Below are 16,685 nucleotides of genomic sequence, written 5' to 3'. Positions count from 1 at the left end.
CTTTAATCAGAGATACACCCACTGGTGGCATCTTATCTAGAGGGCATGGAAGAAGGAAGCTTCTGTTTTTTTCTTGCTTGGCCTTACTATTGCTAGAAAGTCATTCCTTCATTGGCATTACATCCTACTTCTTCAGGATTCTGCCATATGCTCAAGATCAGCTGGGACACCCAGCCTGCTGAACTGAACAATTACTGCATTCCTGGACTTTCCATTGGTAGACAGCCATTGTTGGAGCATCTGGAGTACAGCCTGTATGACATTCCAATTAGTCATTAATCTTCCTCATATAAAAGTGTGTTTATAGAATACACACAAACACACACACACACGCACACGTGTGTGTGTGTGTGTGTTCATTTGAAATTTTGGATTTGTGATAACTTTTTGTATATTCAAAGTAGATAGGTGGAGAGAGGAGAGAGAGAGAGAGAGAGAGAGAGAGGAGAGAGGAGAGAAAGGAGAGAGAGGAGAGAGAGGAAGAGAGAGAGAGAGAGAGAGAGAGAGAGAGAGAGAGAGAGAGAGAGAGTTAGTTATTCTGTCAGGTCTACTCAACCTAGTTGAATATACAGCATGGAGGACCCGGGATTGAAGGTGTAGCATGTTTATGTTTACAGAATTCTCTAAAGTTGCCTAGCTCTAATTACTTCTTTTTCATGGTAGGTGTTTTCATAGGCAGAACCGCTTCTGGATTTTGGACTTATGAGGAATGCAAATGGTATGACATGACAAAGCTCATCTATGAAGGACTTAAGTATGGTAATTTTTCTGGCTGTCTTCATATTCATCATTTCATTTATATCAAACTTCATTTTGTATTTCTGAAATATATTTTCTAAAGAGCTTACTGTGTCTAATCTATGGTGTTATTTGATTTCCTCCTTCAGAACACCAAATACTTACAGTGATAGATTTGGTTTTAACAAATCATTTTTTGGTCATCCTCACCTCTTTGGGTCTTTATGTAAGTGGTGATCTTCGTTATCCAACCACTTCACAGATAAAGGTATGAAAATTGCTTTGTATTTCCTTGGTAACTCTCAATATTCTTGGTGATATACAAAGAAATATTTTTCAATTGAGCAGTGAATAGTTGTTAGGAGCCATCTAGGATAGGCTAAGGCTAGCAGAAAGCCTTTCCGCAGGTAGCCACTGTTTTTTGCATGGCCAGTGATGGATGAGTTCTATAAGGCAAGGTCCCAAAGAGATCTCAGGACTGCTTCTTGCAGCTGATATGCTTTTCTTCATTTTATGAAATTAATTTAATAATTCCTCAGCATTAGCCCATCCTATTGATAAAATTTCATGCAAATTAACATAAGATGGACTTTCATGAATTAATGCTGTTTAGATGAATTAATGATTCTGTAAAATTCCACATTTAATTAAAATAATTTTAGGAGTCAAGGTTTAAGGGAAGGCTTTAGTTGCTTTGCTAGAAGAATGTAATAAAGTTAGAATCAAGAATAGAGTGTGCCCACTCCTCATAAAAGTAAATAAAGACTGCATAATAAGAAATACAATGAACTTTCATAATCACATTGCAAAGAGAAACAGGCTGGGAAAAAAAATTGGGTTCAAGGAAAAACAATTATTTTCTTGTTTATTGGATATTTTAAATTTACATTTAATTTACATTTCCCTTTCCCAGGTTCCCAGCCGTAAACCCCCTATCCCAAACCCCATCCCCCTTTTCTACCAGGGTGTTCCCCCTCCCCAACCACCCACCCTTTCCAGCCTCCAAGCCCTGACTTTCCCCTACACTGGTGGAGCCAGTCTTGGCAGGACCAAGGGCTTCTTCCCTTCCCCTTGGTGGCCAACAAGGCCATCCTCTGCTACATATGCAGCTGAAGCCATGGGTCTGTCCATGGGTATAGTCTTTGGACAGTGGTTTAGTCCCTGGGAGATGTGGTTGGTTGGTATTGTTGTTCTTATGGGGTTGCAGGACCCTTCAGCTCCTTCAATCCTTTCTCTAACTCCTCTAGTGGGGATCCCATTCTCAGTTCAAAGGTTGACTGTGAATATTCGCCTTTGTATTTGTCATGTTCTGGCAGAGCATCTCGAGAAACAGCTATATAGGGCTCCTGTCAGCATGACTTCTTGTCATCAGTAATATTGTCTGGGTTTGGTGGCTGTATGTATATGGGCTGGATTCCCAGGTGGAGCAGTCTCTGAATGTCCATTTCTTCACTCTCTGCTTCAAACTTTGTCTCCATATCTCCTGCTATGAATATTTTGCTACCCCTTCTAAGAAAAATTAAAGCATCTGCACTTTGGATGTACTTCTTAAGCTTTCTGTGGTCTGTGGATTGTATCTTGGGTAATTTGAGCTTTGGGGCTAATATCCACTTATCAGTGAGTGCATATCATGTGCGCCTTTTTCTGTAATTGGGTTCTCTCACTCAGGATGATATTTTCTAGCTCCATCCATTTGCCTATGAATTTCATGAAGTCATTGTTTTGGCTAGCTGAGTAGTACTCCATTGTGTAGATGTACCATATTTTCTGTATCTGTTGCTCTGTTGAAGGGCATCTGGGTTCTTTCCAGCTTCTGGCTATTATAAATAAGGCTGCTATGAACATAGTGCAGCATGTGTCTTTGTTCTATGTTGAAGCATCATTTGGGTATATGCCCTGGAGTTGTATAGCTGGATCCTCAGGTAGTGCAATGTCCAATTTTTTGAGGAACCTCCAGACGGATTTCCAGAGTGTTTGTTTGTACCAGTTTGCAGTCCCACCAACAATGGAGGAGTGTTCCTCTTTCTCCACATCCTCGCTAGGATCTGTTATCACCTGAGTTTTTGATCTAGCCATTCTGACTGGTGTGAGGTGGAATCTCAGGGATATTTTTATTTGCATTTCCCTGATGACTAAGGATGTTGAACATTTCTTTAGGTAATTTTGAGCCATTCAATATTCCTCAGCTGAGTTTTGTTTATTTAGCCCTGTATCCCATTTTTGAATAGGGTTATTTGTGTCACTGGAGTCTAAATTCTTGCATTCTTTGTATATATTAGATAATAGCCCTCTATCGAATGTTGAATTGGTACAGAATTGATTTTATTGTGTTTGGGTATGTTGTGTCTTCATTTTCATTAAATTCTAAAAAGCCTTAAATTTCTTTCTTTGTTTCTTCCTTGACAAAGTTATCATTGAGTTGAGTGTTGTCCAATTTCCACGTATGTGTGGGCTTTCTGCTGATGTTGTTATTAAAGACCAGCCTTAGTCTATGGTAGTCTGACACAATGCATGGGATTATGTCAATCTTCTTATATCTGTTGAGGCCTGTTTTGTGACTGATTATATGGTCAGTTTTGGAGAAGGTACCATGAGGTGGTGAGAAGAAGTTATATTCTTTTGTTTTAGGACGAAATGTTCTATAAATGTCTGTTAAATCCATTTGAATCACAGTTACTGTTTGTTTCTCTCTGTCTCCTTTTAGTTTCCATTATCTGTCCATTGATGAAAGAGGGGTGTTGAGTTCTCCCACTATTGTTTTGTGACGTACAATGTGTGTTTTGAGCTTTAGTAAGGTTTCTTTTAGGAATGTAGGTGCCCTCCCTTGCATTTGGAGCATAGATATTCAGGACTGAGAGTACATTTTGGTCGATTTTTCCTTTGATGAATATGAAGTGTCCTTCCTTATCTTTTTTGATAACTTTTGGTTGAAAGTCAATTTTATTTGATACTAGAATGGCTACTCCAGCTTGTTTCTTGGGATCATTTGCTTGGAAAATTGTTTTCCAGCCTTTTACTCTAAGGTAGTATCTGTCTTTGTCACTGAGGTGTATTTCCTGTAGGCAGCAAAATGCTGGGTCCTGTTTATGTATCCAGTTTGTTAGTCTATATGTTTTTATTGGGGAATTGAATCCATTGAAGTTAAGACATATTAAGGAATAATAATTTTTGTTTCCTGTAATTTTTGTTATGTTTTTGTGTCTGTCTTCTTTTTGGTTTGTCACAAGAAGATTACTTTCTTGCTTTTTCTAGGGTGAAGTTTCCCTCCTTGTGTTAAAGTTTTCTATTTATTATCCTTTGTAGGGCTGGATTTGTAGAAAGAAATTGCATAAATTTGGTTTTGTCATGAAATATTTTGTTTCTCCTTCTATGGTAATTGAGAATTTTGCTGGATATAGTAGGCCGAGCTGCATTTGTATTCTCTTAGGGTCTGTATGACATCTGCCTAGAATCTTCTGTCTTTCATAGTCTCTGGTGATGAGTCTCGTGTAATCCTACTAGGTATGCCTTTATATGTCACTTGATCTTTTTCCCTTACTGCTTTTAATATTCTTTGTTTTGTGCATTTGGTGTTTTGACTATTATGAGACAGGAGGAATTTCTTTTCTGGTCCAAACCATTTGGAGTTCTGTAAGCTTCTTGTATGTTTATGGACATCTCTTTCTTTAGATTAGGGACATTTTCTTCTATAATTTTGTTGAAGATATTTACTGGCCCTTTAAGTTTTCACTCTCTTCTATACCTACTATGCTTAGGTTTGATCTTCTCATTGCGTCCTGGAGTTCCTGGATGTGTTGGGTTAGGAGTTTTTGTATTTTACATTATCTTTCATGATTATATCAATGTTTTCTATGGTATCTTCTGCCCCTGATATTCTCTGTTCTATCTCTTGTATTATTTTTTTTTTTTTGGCAATGCTTGCCCCTATGACTCCTGATCTCTTTCCTAGGTTTTCTATCTCCACGGTTGTCTCCCTCTATGATTTCTTTATTGTTTCTATTTCCATTTTAAGATCCTAAATGGTTTTGTTCAATTCCTTCTCCTGTTTGGTTGCACTTTCCTATAAATTTCAAGGTACTTTTCTGTTTCCTTTTTAAGGGCTTCTACTTGTTTAATTGTGTTTTCCTGTATTTCTTTAAGGGTTTTATTTATGTCCTTCTTAAAGTCCTCTCTCATCATCATGAGAATTTTAAATACAAATCTTAATTTTCCAGTGTGTTTGGATATCCAGTATTTTCTTTGGGGGGAGAACTGGGCTCTGATAATGTCAATAGTCTTGGTTTCTATTACTTAGGTTCCTGTGCTTGCCTCTTGCCATCAGGTTGTCTCTGGAGTTAGCTGGTCTTGCTGTCTCTGACAGTGCTTTTACTCTCCTGTATGCTTGTGTGTCAGTACTCCTGTAGATTTGTTTTCTCCCAGTCATACCTGGATACAGAGAGCTGTGCAACCTGGTAAGCTCCAGGTGCAGGCAAAATCCGGAAGTGTCATGTTACCTAGACTGCTCTGGGTTTGTGTGTCCTGAGGGCTCCAGGTAGGTCACTCAGAGCACAAGAGTTGGTCTTACCTTTGCTCTCAGGTGTTTCAGCACTCGTGTAGACTGGCTTTCAACTCTGGTCACAGGCAGAGACAGGATGGATCCTCTGCCTGTCTGCTCGCAAAGAGCTCTCGGCATGTTTCCCTTGGGCCAAGAATGTGAGCAGAGGTACTGAGCTCCAAGGATTCTCTGCACTTCTGAAAGTTCAGCTCCCGCACACACAGCATTTGGGTGCAGAGAGGTGTGGGACCTGGCTAGCTATGGGGCAGGCAGAAACCGGAAGTGTCCTGCCCCTGACTGTTCCTAGGCGCCTGTGTCCAGAGGGCACTAGTCAGCTCCTTTTGGGCCAGGAATGTGAGCAGAAATGGTGGTCTCCCTGGGAGCTCATGGGATGGTTCACTCTTCTGAGCATCCAACTCCCTTTCCCATGGGATTAAGGTACAGAGAGCTGTGGGGCTGAGTCAGTTTCTGGCACAGCAGAAACTAGAAGGGAAAACATTTATTTTCAAGGACAAAACCACAGGTATGCACTACCTGTGGCAAGAGGTAGGCAAGGCTGGGTCAAAGTTTTTCCTTTAAATGTACAATGGTCATATTAGAATGAATTACTGCCCCGAGCTTACTATTAATATCCTCTACAACTCCCATTTTAGGTAACATTGAACTCTGAGGTAGCTTTCTAAAGAACTTTTTGTCTAAGAAGGTATAAAAATTTGTCTAGAGAAAAAGTAAATATTTTGTTTGGATGGTTTGGCTTGAGGAGCTTTGCCCAATTGTTGTTTATCTGTATGTATATATGTCTGTATGTATATTTCTGTTTGTCTATATGTATGTATGTAGGTATAAGAGTACATTTATAAGCATCCATCAGTACTTGTGTAGTTAAATGAGGCAGATGGTTGGGCATGCCTAGAATGTGAGTATATGAATGTGTATGGGTCTGTGCATATTTGCCTGTATAAAACATTTTAATTCTTTTCCTTTCCTTCTTCTGTTGTTCACAAAGAATTAACCAGCATAGCCAGAGACACCTCTGGATGCTAGACAGAAAAAGAAGCAATAGCAATAAATCCTTTACCTAAGATCCAGCTGTTAGCAACAAGCATCAATAGATCTAGAGTCCTGAAGCTTCTGGCTTCAGAATAACTTAAAGTCAAGATAGGCATAAGTTATTATAGAAAGCAACCCTATGCTCTTCTACCTCATTTGCATTAGAAAGGACCCAGCCTTGTGCAAAACTGCCAGCAATTATATATATATATATATATATATATATATATATATATATACCAACAATTGTAAAATTTAAAAAACACGAATATGATTCAGCGACCTTTCCCTTTGCTTCATATGTGTATGAGTTGAAATTGGCACTAGCTTTAGTGCTTACCATCCATAGTAAATTTTTTTTTAACAAAGAGAGCTTTTTATTAACTTGAGTGTTTCTTATTTACATTTCCCTTTCCCCGGTTTCCAGGCAAACATCCCCCTAATCCCTCCCCCTCCCCTTCTTTATGAGTGTTCCCCTCCCCACCCTCCACCCATTACTGCCCTCCCCCCAACACTCACGTTAACTGGGGGTTCAGTCTTAGCAGGACCAAGGGCTTCCCCTTCCACTGGTGATCTTACTAGAATATTCATTGCTACCTATGAGGTCAGAGTCCAGGGTCAGTCCATGTATAGTCTTTAGGTAGTGGCTTAGTCCCTGGAAGCTCTGGTTGATTGGCATTGTTGTTCATAAGGGGTATCGAGCTCCTTCAAGCTCTTCGAGTTCTTTCTCTGATTACTTCAACAGGGGTCCCGTTCTCAGTTCAGTGGTTTGCTGCTGGCATTCGCCCCTGTATTTGCTGTATTCTGGCTGTGTCTCTCAGGAGCGATATACATCCGGCTCCTGTCGGCCTGCACTTTTTTGCTGCATTCATCTTGTCTAATTGGATGGCTGTACATGTATGGGCCACATGTGGGGCAGGCTCTGAATGGTGTTCCTTCAGTCTCTGTTTTAATCTTTGCCTCTCTATTCCCTGCCAATGGTATTCTTGTTCCCCTTTTAAAGAAGGAGTGAAGCATTCACATTTTGATCATCTGTCTTGAGTTTCATTTGTTCTAGGCATCTAGGGAAATTCAAGTATTTGGGCTAATAGCCACTTATCAGTGAGTGCATACCATGTATGTCTTTCTGTGTTTGGGTTAGCTCACTCAGGATGATATTTTCCAGTTCCAACCATTTGCCTACGAATTTCATAAAGTCGTTGTATTTGATAGCTGAGTAATATTCCATTGTGTAGATGTACCACATTTTCTGTATCCATTCCTCTGTTAAAGGGCATCTGGGTTCTTTCCAGCTTCTGGCTATTATAAATAAGGCTGCGATGAACATAGTGGAGCACGTGTCTCTTTAATCTGTTGAGGCATCTTTTGGGTATATGCCCAAGAGAGGTATAGCTGGATCCTCAGGCAGTTCAATGTCCAATTTTCTGAGGAACCTCCAGACTGATTTCCAGAATGGTTTTACCAGTCTGCAATCCCACCAACAATGGAGGAGTGTTCCTCTTTCTCCACATCCTCGCCAGCATCTGCTGTCACCTGAGTTTTTGATCTTAGCCAATCGCACTGGTGTGAGGTGAAATCTCAGGGTTGTTTTGATTTGCATTTCCCTTATGACTAAAGATGTTGAACATTTCTTTAGGTGTTTCTCAGCCATTCGGCATTCCTCAGCTGTGAATTCTTTGTTTAGCTCTGAACCCCATTTTTTAATAGGGTTATTTGTTTCCCTGTGGTCTAACTTCTTGAGTTCTTTGTATATTTTGGATATAAGGCCTCTATCTGTTGTAGGATTGGTAAAGATCTTTTCCCAATCTGTTGGTTGCCGATTTGTCCTAACCACAGTGTCCTTTGCCTTACAGAAGCTTTGCAGTTTTATGAGATCCCATTTGTCAATTCTTGATCTTAGAGCATAAGCCATTGGTGTTTTGTTCAGGAAATTTTTTCCAGTGCCCATGTGTTCCAGATGCTTCCCTAGTTTTTCTTCTATTAGTTTGAGTGTGTCTGCTTTGATGTGGAGGTCCTTGATCCACTTGAACTTAAGCTTTGCACAGGGTGATAAGCATGGATCGATCTGCATTCTTCTACATATTGACCTCCAGTTGAACCAGCACCATTTGCTGAAAATGCTATCTTTTTTCCATTGGATGGTTTTGGCTCCTTTGTCAAAAATCAAGTGACCATAGGTGTGTGGGTTCATTTCTGGGTCTTCAATTCTATTCCATTGGTCTATCTGTCTGTCTCTGTACCAATACCATGCAGTTTTTATCACTATTGCTCTGTAATACTGCTTGAGTTCAGGGATAGTGATTCCCCCTGAAGTCCTTTTATTGTTGAGGATAGCTTTAGCTATCCTGGGTTTTTTTGTTATTCCAGATGAATTTGCAAATTGTTCTGTCTAACTCTTTGAAGAATTGGATTGGTATTTTGATGGGGATTCCATTGAATCTGTAGATCGCTTTTGGTAAAATGGCCATTTTTACTATATTAATCCTGCCAATCCATGAGCATGGGAGATCTTTCCATCTTCTGAGGTCTTCTTCAATTTCCTTCTTCAGTGTCTTGAAGTTCTTATTGTACAGATCTTTTACTTGCTTTGTTAAAGTAACTCTGAGGTACTTTATATTATTTGGGTCTATTATGAAGGGTGTCGTTTCCCTAATTTCTTTCTCGGCTTGTTTCTCTTTTGTATAGAGGAAGGCAACTGATTTATTTGAGTTAATTTTACCCAGCCACTTTGCTGAAGTTGTTTATCAGCTTTAGTAGTTCTCTGGTGGAACTTTTGGGATCACTTAAATATACTATCATATCATCTGCAAATAGTGATATTTTGACTTCTTCTTTTCCGATCTGTATCCCCTTGACATCCTTTTGTTGTCTGATTGCTCTGGCTAGAACTTCAAGAACTATATTGAATAAGTAGGGAGAGAGTGGGCAGCCTTGTCTAGTCCCTGATTTTAGTGGGATTGCTTCAAGTTTCTCTCCATTTAGTTTAATGTTAGCAACTGGTTTGCTGTATATGGCTTTTACTATGTTTAGGTATGGGCCTTGAATTCCTATTCTTTCCAGGACTTTTATCATGAAGGGGTGTTGAATTTTGTCAAATGCTTTCTCAGCATCTAATGAAATGATCATGTGGTTTTGTTCTTTCAGTTTGTTTATATAATGGATCACGTTGATGGTTTTCCATATATTAAACCATCCCTGCATGCCTGGGATGAAGCCTACTTGGTCATGGTGGATGATTGTTTTGATGTGCTCTTGGATTCGGTTTGCCAGAATTTTGTTGAGTATTTTTGCGTCGATATTCATAAGGGAAATTGGTCTGAAGTTCTCTTTCTTTGTTGTGTCTTTGTGTGGTTTAGGTATAAGAGTAATTGTGGCTTCGTAGAAGGTATTTGGTAGCGATCCATCTGTTTCAATTTTGTGGAATAGTTTGGATAATATTGGTATGAGGTCTTCTATGAAGGTTTGATAGAATTCTGCACTAAACCCGTCTGGACCTGGGCTCTTTTTGGTTGGGAGACCTTTAATGACTGCTTCTATTTCCTTAGGACTTATGGGGTTGTTTAACTGGTTTATCTGTTCTTGATTTAACTTTGGTACCTGGTATCTGTCTAGGAAATTGTCCATTTCCTGCACATTTTCAAGTTTTGTTGAATATAGGCTTTTATAGTAAGATCTGATGATTTTTTGAATTTCCTCTGAATCTGTTGTTATGTCTCCCTTTTCATTTCTGATTTTGTTAATTTGGACACACTCTCTGGGTCCTCTCGTTAGTCTGGCTAAGGGTTTATCTATCTTGTTGATTTTCTCAAAGAACCAACTTTTGGTTCTGTTGATTCTTTCTATGGTCCTTTTTGTCTCTACTTGGTTGATTTCAGCTCTGAGTTTGATTATTTCCTGCCTTCTACTCCTCCTGGGTGTATTTGCTTCTTTTTGTTCTAGAGCTTTTAGGTGTGCTGTCAAGTTGCTGACATATGCTCTTTCCTGTTTCTTTCTGCAGGCTCTCAGCGCTATGAGTATTCCTCTTAGCACAGCTTTCATTGTGTTCCATAAGTTTGGGTATGTTGTACCTTCATTTTCATTAAATTCTAAAAAGTCTTTAATTTCTTTCTTTCTTTCTTCCTTGACCAGGTTATCATTGAGTAGAGCATTGTTCAATTTCCAAGTATATGTGGACATTCTTCCTTGATTGTTATTGAAGACCAGTTTTAGGCCGTGGTGGTCCGATAGCACGCATGGGATTATTTCTATCTTTCTGTACCTGTTGAGGCCCGTTTTTTGACCAATTATATGGTCAATTTTGGAGAAAGTACCATGAGGAGCTGAGAAGAAGGTATATCCTTTTGCTTTAGGATAGAATGTTCTATAAATATCCGTTAGGTCCATTTGGCTCATGACTTCTCTTAGTCTGTCTACATCTCTGTTTAATTTCTGTTTCCATGATCTGTCCATTGATGAGAGTGGGGTGTTGAAATCTCCCACTATTATTGTGTGAGGTCCAATGTGTGTTTTGAGCTTTAGTAAGGTTTCTTTTACATATGTAGGTGCCCTTGTATTTGGGGCATAGATATTTAGGATTGAGAGTTCATCTTGGTGGATTTTTCCTTTGATGAATATGAAGTGTCCTTCCTTATCTTTTTAGATGACTTTTAATTGAAAATTGATTTTATTTGATATTAGAATGGCTACTCCAGCTTGCTTCTTCTGACCATTTGCTTGGAAAGTTATTTTCCAGCCTTTCACTCTGAGGTAGTGTCTGTCTTTGTCTCTGATGTGTGTTTCCTGTAGGCAGCAGAATGCAGGGTCCTCGTTGCGTATCCAGTTTGTTAATCTATTTCTTTTTATTGGGGAGTTGAGGCCATTGATGTTGAGAGATATTAAGGAATAGTGATTATTGCTTCCCGTTATATTCATATTTGGATGTGAGGTTATGTTTGTGTGCTTTCATTCTCTTTGTTTTGTTGCCAAGACGATTAGTTTCTTGCTTCTTCTAGGGTATAGCTTGCCTCCTTATGTTGGGCTTTACCATTTATTATCCTTTGTAGTGCTGGATTTGTAGAAAGATATTGTGTAAATTTGGTTTTGTCATGGAATATCTTGGTTTCTCCATCTATGTTAATTGAGAGTTTTGCAGGATACAGTAACCTGGGCTGGCATTTGTGTTCTCTTAGGGTCTGTATGACATCAGTCCAGGATCTTCTGGCCTTCATAGTTTCTGGCGAGAAGTCTGGTGTGATTCTGATAGGTCTGCCTTTATATGTTACTTGACCTTTTTCCCTTACTGCTTTTAATATTCTTTCTTTATTTTGTGCATTTAGTGTTTTGACTATTATGTGACGGGAGGTGTTTCTTTTCTGGTCCAATCTATTTGGAGTTCTGTAGGCATCTTGTATGCCTATGGGTATCTCTTTTTTTAGGTTAGGGAAGTTTTCTTCTATGATTTTGTTGAAGATATTTACTGGTCCTTTGAGCTGGGAGTCTTCACTCTCTTCTATACCTATTATCCTTAGGTTTGATCTTCTCATTGAGTCCTGGATTTCCTGTATGTTTTGGACCAGTAGCTTTTTCCGCTTTACATTATCTTTGACAGTTGAGTCAATGATTTCTATGGAATCTTCTGCTCCTGAGATTCTCTCTTCCATCTCTTGAATTCTGTTGGTGAGGCTTGTATCTACAGCTCCTTGTCTCTTCTTTTGGTTTTCTATATCCAGGGTTGTTTCCATGTGTTCTTTCTTGATTGCTTCTATTTCCATTTTTAATTCCTTCAACTGTTTGATTGTGTTTTCCTGGAATTCTTTCAGGGATTTTTGTGATTCCTCTCTGTAGGCTTCTACTTGTTTATTAATGTTTTCCTGTGTTTCCCTAAGGGAGTTCATGTCTTTCTTGAAGTCCTCCAGCATCATGATCAAATATGATTTTGAAACTAGATCTTGCTTTTCTGGTGTGTTTGGATATTCCATGTTTGTTTTGGTGGGAGAATTGGGCTCCGATGATGCCATGTAGTCTTGGTTTCTGTTGCTTGGGTTCCTGCGCTTGCCTCTCGCCATCAGATTATCTCTAGTGTTACTTTGTTCTGCTATTTCTGACAGTGGCTAGACTGTCCTATAAGCCTGTGTGTAGACCTGTTTTCCTCTCTTTCAGTCAGTTATGGGGACAGAGTGTTCTGCTTTCGTGCGTGTAGTTTTTCCTCTCTACAGGTCTTCAGCTGTTCCTGTGGGCCTGTGTCTTGCGTTCACCAGGCAGGTCACTTGCAGCAGACAAGTTGGTCTTACGTGTGGTCCCGAGGCTCAAGTTTGCTCGCGGGGTGCTGCCCACGGGCTCTCTGCGGCGGCAGCAACCAGGAAGACCTGTGCCGCCCCTTCCGGGAGCTTCAGTGCACCAGGGTTCCAGATGGCCTTTGGTGTTTTCCTCTGGCGTCCGAGATGTATGTACAGAGAGCAGTCTCTTCTGGTTTCCCAGGCTTGTCTGCCTCTCTGAAGGTTCAGCTCTCCCTCCCACGGGATTTGGGTGCAGAGAACTCCCATAGTAAATTTTAAACATATGCAATGGGAAAGATATCATTTACCTATATATACTTATATAATTATTTATTGATCATAGGGTCCCAAAATTCTATGAGGTGATTTATAGAACTAAATGTTATATTAAAGTTAACAGATATTATGTGTTGTCCGAGTAATGATACACGCCTATGATGATGCGTGTGCTAACCATCCTGATGATAATTACACACCTATGAGTATATTGAAATATCATGCTGTCCCCTACATACATAAAATTACAAACTGGAAAAATAAAGAAGACCTTAAAATCCTACATAGAACTATATTCAGTGCTGTTGGGAATTTCTGTGATAGGGCAAGTTATCACACCAAGAAGCAAGTAGAGGTAAAGCTGGGACTGTTCATCCAGACCTAGCTACAGAGAATAGAAGGTTTCCTTGGGCAGAAAGGCATATAAGAAAAGAAAAGCTAACATAATGCTGGGATGAAGAGAAGAAAAGTGTACATTTAGATGGCACTGTATGCATACAATCAGGTTCCATTAAAAGATTAAAGTGAAGCTACATTAATGTTTGCCCACATATTTGCTGGAAAACAGAAGAAAACAAGGGATTTTTTTTGAGGTCCAATTAAAATAGAGAGATTATGATGACTTCTGAGAAGGAATTACATTTTTAACGTTCTTCTCCTCTTCCTCCTCCTTTTTCCTACAGCTTTCAAGAATAGAGTTCTGTGGCTTTGAAAGGGTAAGACTTTTGATTTGAAAGGGTAAGACTTTTGATTTCCTAATATTGGTTTAGAAGATACCTATCCACTTGGTAACTTGGAAAGCAGTGATTCACAACCTAGTTTTTCTTGCTATCATAAAATTATTTTCAGTTTAAACTAAAAACTTTTCTCTATAGCTATCAGGCCCTTCTCAATATAGTAGCCACAATTTCCTGCTGGTCAGTTCTCTCTGGGCTTGCTGAAATTGCCTGGAGATTTCTCACATTGCTATATGAGAAGATGTATCTCAATGGTAGACTTTGCCTTGCATATTCAGGCTTTGGGTTCAATTCCCAGCAACACAAATATATCCAATGTACACAAACATTTACATGTTGTTCTAGTGAAACTATAGAGAATGGAAATTATTTCCCCAAACTCAGGGTACTCTGTTTAAACAATAGAATGCAAATCAAACTAATGAGAACATGACTCATGGCATGGTAGAGCAGTAGTGGATAGTCAGGTTGAGGATCCTGCAGAGAAAAAGCTTACGCTCAGGACTCTAAGAACCACCAATCCTGTGACTCTGGGTCAGAACTTCCTTACCTTGAGGTCAGCCTCACAGAAGTAAAATCATTTCTAATGCTAATCACTGGAATGTTCCAGTTTGGATACAGAGAGGAAAATGCAGGAATAATCTAAACAGAAAGAAGAGGCATACCATAGTTCAAGGCCCAGTAAAGGTTCTATATTAAAATTGCCCAGATTAATAATAATAATTATGATATCCTACAAACCTGAAGGCTTTTATGAAAACTCAAAAGTTTTACTTTAACTGGATAATTTCAATAATGATATAGCACAACTCAAATAAGTAATGGAGCATTCACTCTTTAAAACTCTGTTTTTTTGCCTAGCAGTTTTATCAAGGTAAAATCCGCATGGTATGAACTTTATGTTTTTAATATGTTCGACCCTACGGTATTTTGTGTATTTGCAGAGTTGTGTAATCACCACTAGAATCAATTTAAGGACATTTAAAAGTTTTCATGAATAAGTTATTGTGGGACTAATATTGTGCATTGATAATGTAAAGATTATCCTTGAATAATGCAAATGCTGATTTCTCTGCCGCTATGTCTGGTTGTAATTGGGACATCATATTGTAATGCTTATTCTAAGTATATCCTGCATCAGTGTTGTATAAGCATTTGTCTTAATTGGGGTTTTATTGAGGTGAAGAGACACCATAACCAAGGCAGTTCTTATAAGGACATTTTCTTTTCTTTTTTTAGGGTTTTTTTTTTTGTTTTTTTTTATTTATTTAATACTTAATAATAATTCTTTGGTTTCTGGGCAAACATACCCCTCCCCCCTCCCCTTCCTTATGGGTGTTCCTCTCCCAACCCTCCCCCCATTGCCGCCCTCCCCCCACCAGTCTAGTTCACTGGGGGTTCAGTCTTAGCAGGACCCAGGGCTTCCCCTTCCACTGGTGCTCTTACTAGGATATTCATTGCTACCTATGAGGTCAGAGTCCAGGGTCAGTCCATGTATAGTCTTTAGGTAGTGGCTTAGTCCCTGGAAGCTCTGGTTGCTTGGCATTGTTGTACTTTTGGGGTCTCGAGCCCCTTCAAGCTCTTCCAGTTCTTTCTCTGATTCCTTCAACGGGGGTCCTATTCTCAGTTCAGTGGTTTGCTGCTGGCATTCGCCTCTGTATTTGCTGTATTCTGGCTGTGTCTCTCAGGAGCGATCTACATCCAGCTCCTGTCGGTCTGCACTTTTTTGCTTCATCCATCTTGTCTAATTGGGTGGCTGTATATGTATGGGCCACATGTGGGGCAGGCTCTGAATGGGTGTTCCTTCAGTCTCTGTTTTAATCTTTGCCTCTCTCTTCCCTGCCAAGGGTGTTCTTGTTCCCCTTTTAGAGAAGGAGTGAAGCATTCACATTTTGATCATCCGTCTTGAGTTTCATTTGTTCTAGGCATCTAGGGTAATTCAAACATTTGGGCTAATAGCCACTTATCAGTGAGTGCATACCATGTATGTCTTTCTGTGTTTGGGTTAGCTCACTCAGGATGATATTTTCCAGTTCCAACCATTTGCCTACGAATTTCATAAAGCCGTTGTTTTTGATAGCTGAGTAATATTCCGTTGTGTAGATGTACCACATTTTCTGTATCCATTCCTCTATTGAAGGGCATCTGGGTTCTTTCCAGCTTCTGGCTATTATAAATAAGACTGCAATGAACATAGTGGAGCACGTGTCTTTTTTATATGTTGGGGCATCTTTTGGGTATATGCCCAAGAGAGGTATAGCTGGATCCTCAGGCAGTTCAATGTCCAATTTTCTGAGGAACCTCCAGACTGATTTCCAGAATGGTTGTACCAGTCTGCAATCCCACCAACAATGGAGGAGTGTTCCTCTTTCTCCGCATCCTCACCAGCATCTGCTGTCACCTGAGTTTTTGATCTTAGCCATTCTCACTGGTGTGAGGTGAAATCTCAGGGTTGTTTTGATTTGCATTTCCCTTATGACTAAAGATGTTGAACATTTCTTTAGGTGTTTCTCAGCCATTCGGCATTCCTCAGGTGTGAATTGTTTGTTTAGCTCTGAACCCCATTTTTTAATAGGGTTATTTGTCTCCCTGCGGTCTAACTTCTTGAGTTCTTTGTATATTTTGGATATAAGGCCTCTATCTGTTGTAGGATTGGTAAAGATCTTTTCCCAATCTGTTGGTTGCCGATTTGTCCTAACCACAGTGTCCTTTGCCTTACAGAAGCTTTGCAGTTTTATGAGATCCCATTTGTCAATTCTTGATCTTAGAGCGTAAGCCATTGGTGTTTTGTTCAGGAAATTTTTTCCAGTGCCCATGTGTTCCAGATGCTTCCCTAGTTTTTCTTCTATTAGTTTGAGTGTATCAGGTTTGATGTGGAGGTCCTTGATCCACTTGGACTTAAGCTTTGTACAGGGTGATAAGCATGGATCAATCTGCATTCTTCTACATGTTGCCCTCCAGTTGAACCAGCACCATTTGCTGAAAATGCTGTCTTTTTTCCATTGGATGGTTTTGGCTCCTTTGTCAAAAATCAAGTGACCATAGGTGTGTGGGTTCATTTCTGGGTCTTCAATTCTATTCCATTGGTCTATCTGT

General features: G+C 39.6%; 1 protein-coding gene across 1 annotated transcript in view; it reads left to right on the top strand.

The window, feature by feature from the left end:
• The window catches only part of Catsperb (catsper channel auxiliary subunit beta), a 288,739-nt gene that overhangs the window by 122,803 nt on the left and 149,251 nt on the right, over window positions 1-16,685 (top strand). Inside the window, 3 exon segments of the mRNA NM_001433284.1 lie at window positions 664-759; window positions 888-1,006; window positions 13,536-13,568. Of these exon segments, the coding sequence (NP_001420213.1) occupies window positions 664-759; window positions 888-1,006; window positions 13,536-13,568 (248 nt within the window).

This window comes from Rattus norvegicus, chromosome 6, assembly GCF_021556685.1.
Source record: "Rattus norvegicus strain SHRSP/BbbUtx chromosome 6, alternate assembly SHRSP_T2T, whole genome shotgun sequence".
NCBI classification, from domain to species: domain Eukaryota; kingdom Metazoa; phylum Chordata; class Mammalia; order Rodentia; family Muridae; genus Rattus; species Rattus norvegicus.
Note: the sequence above shows the minus strand (reverse complement) of the source record. Positions and strands in the feature narration are given on the sequence as shown.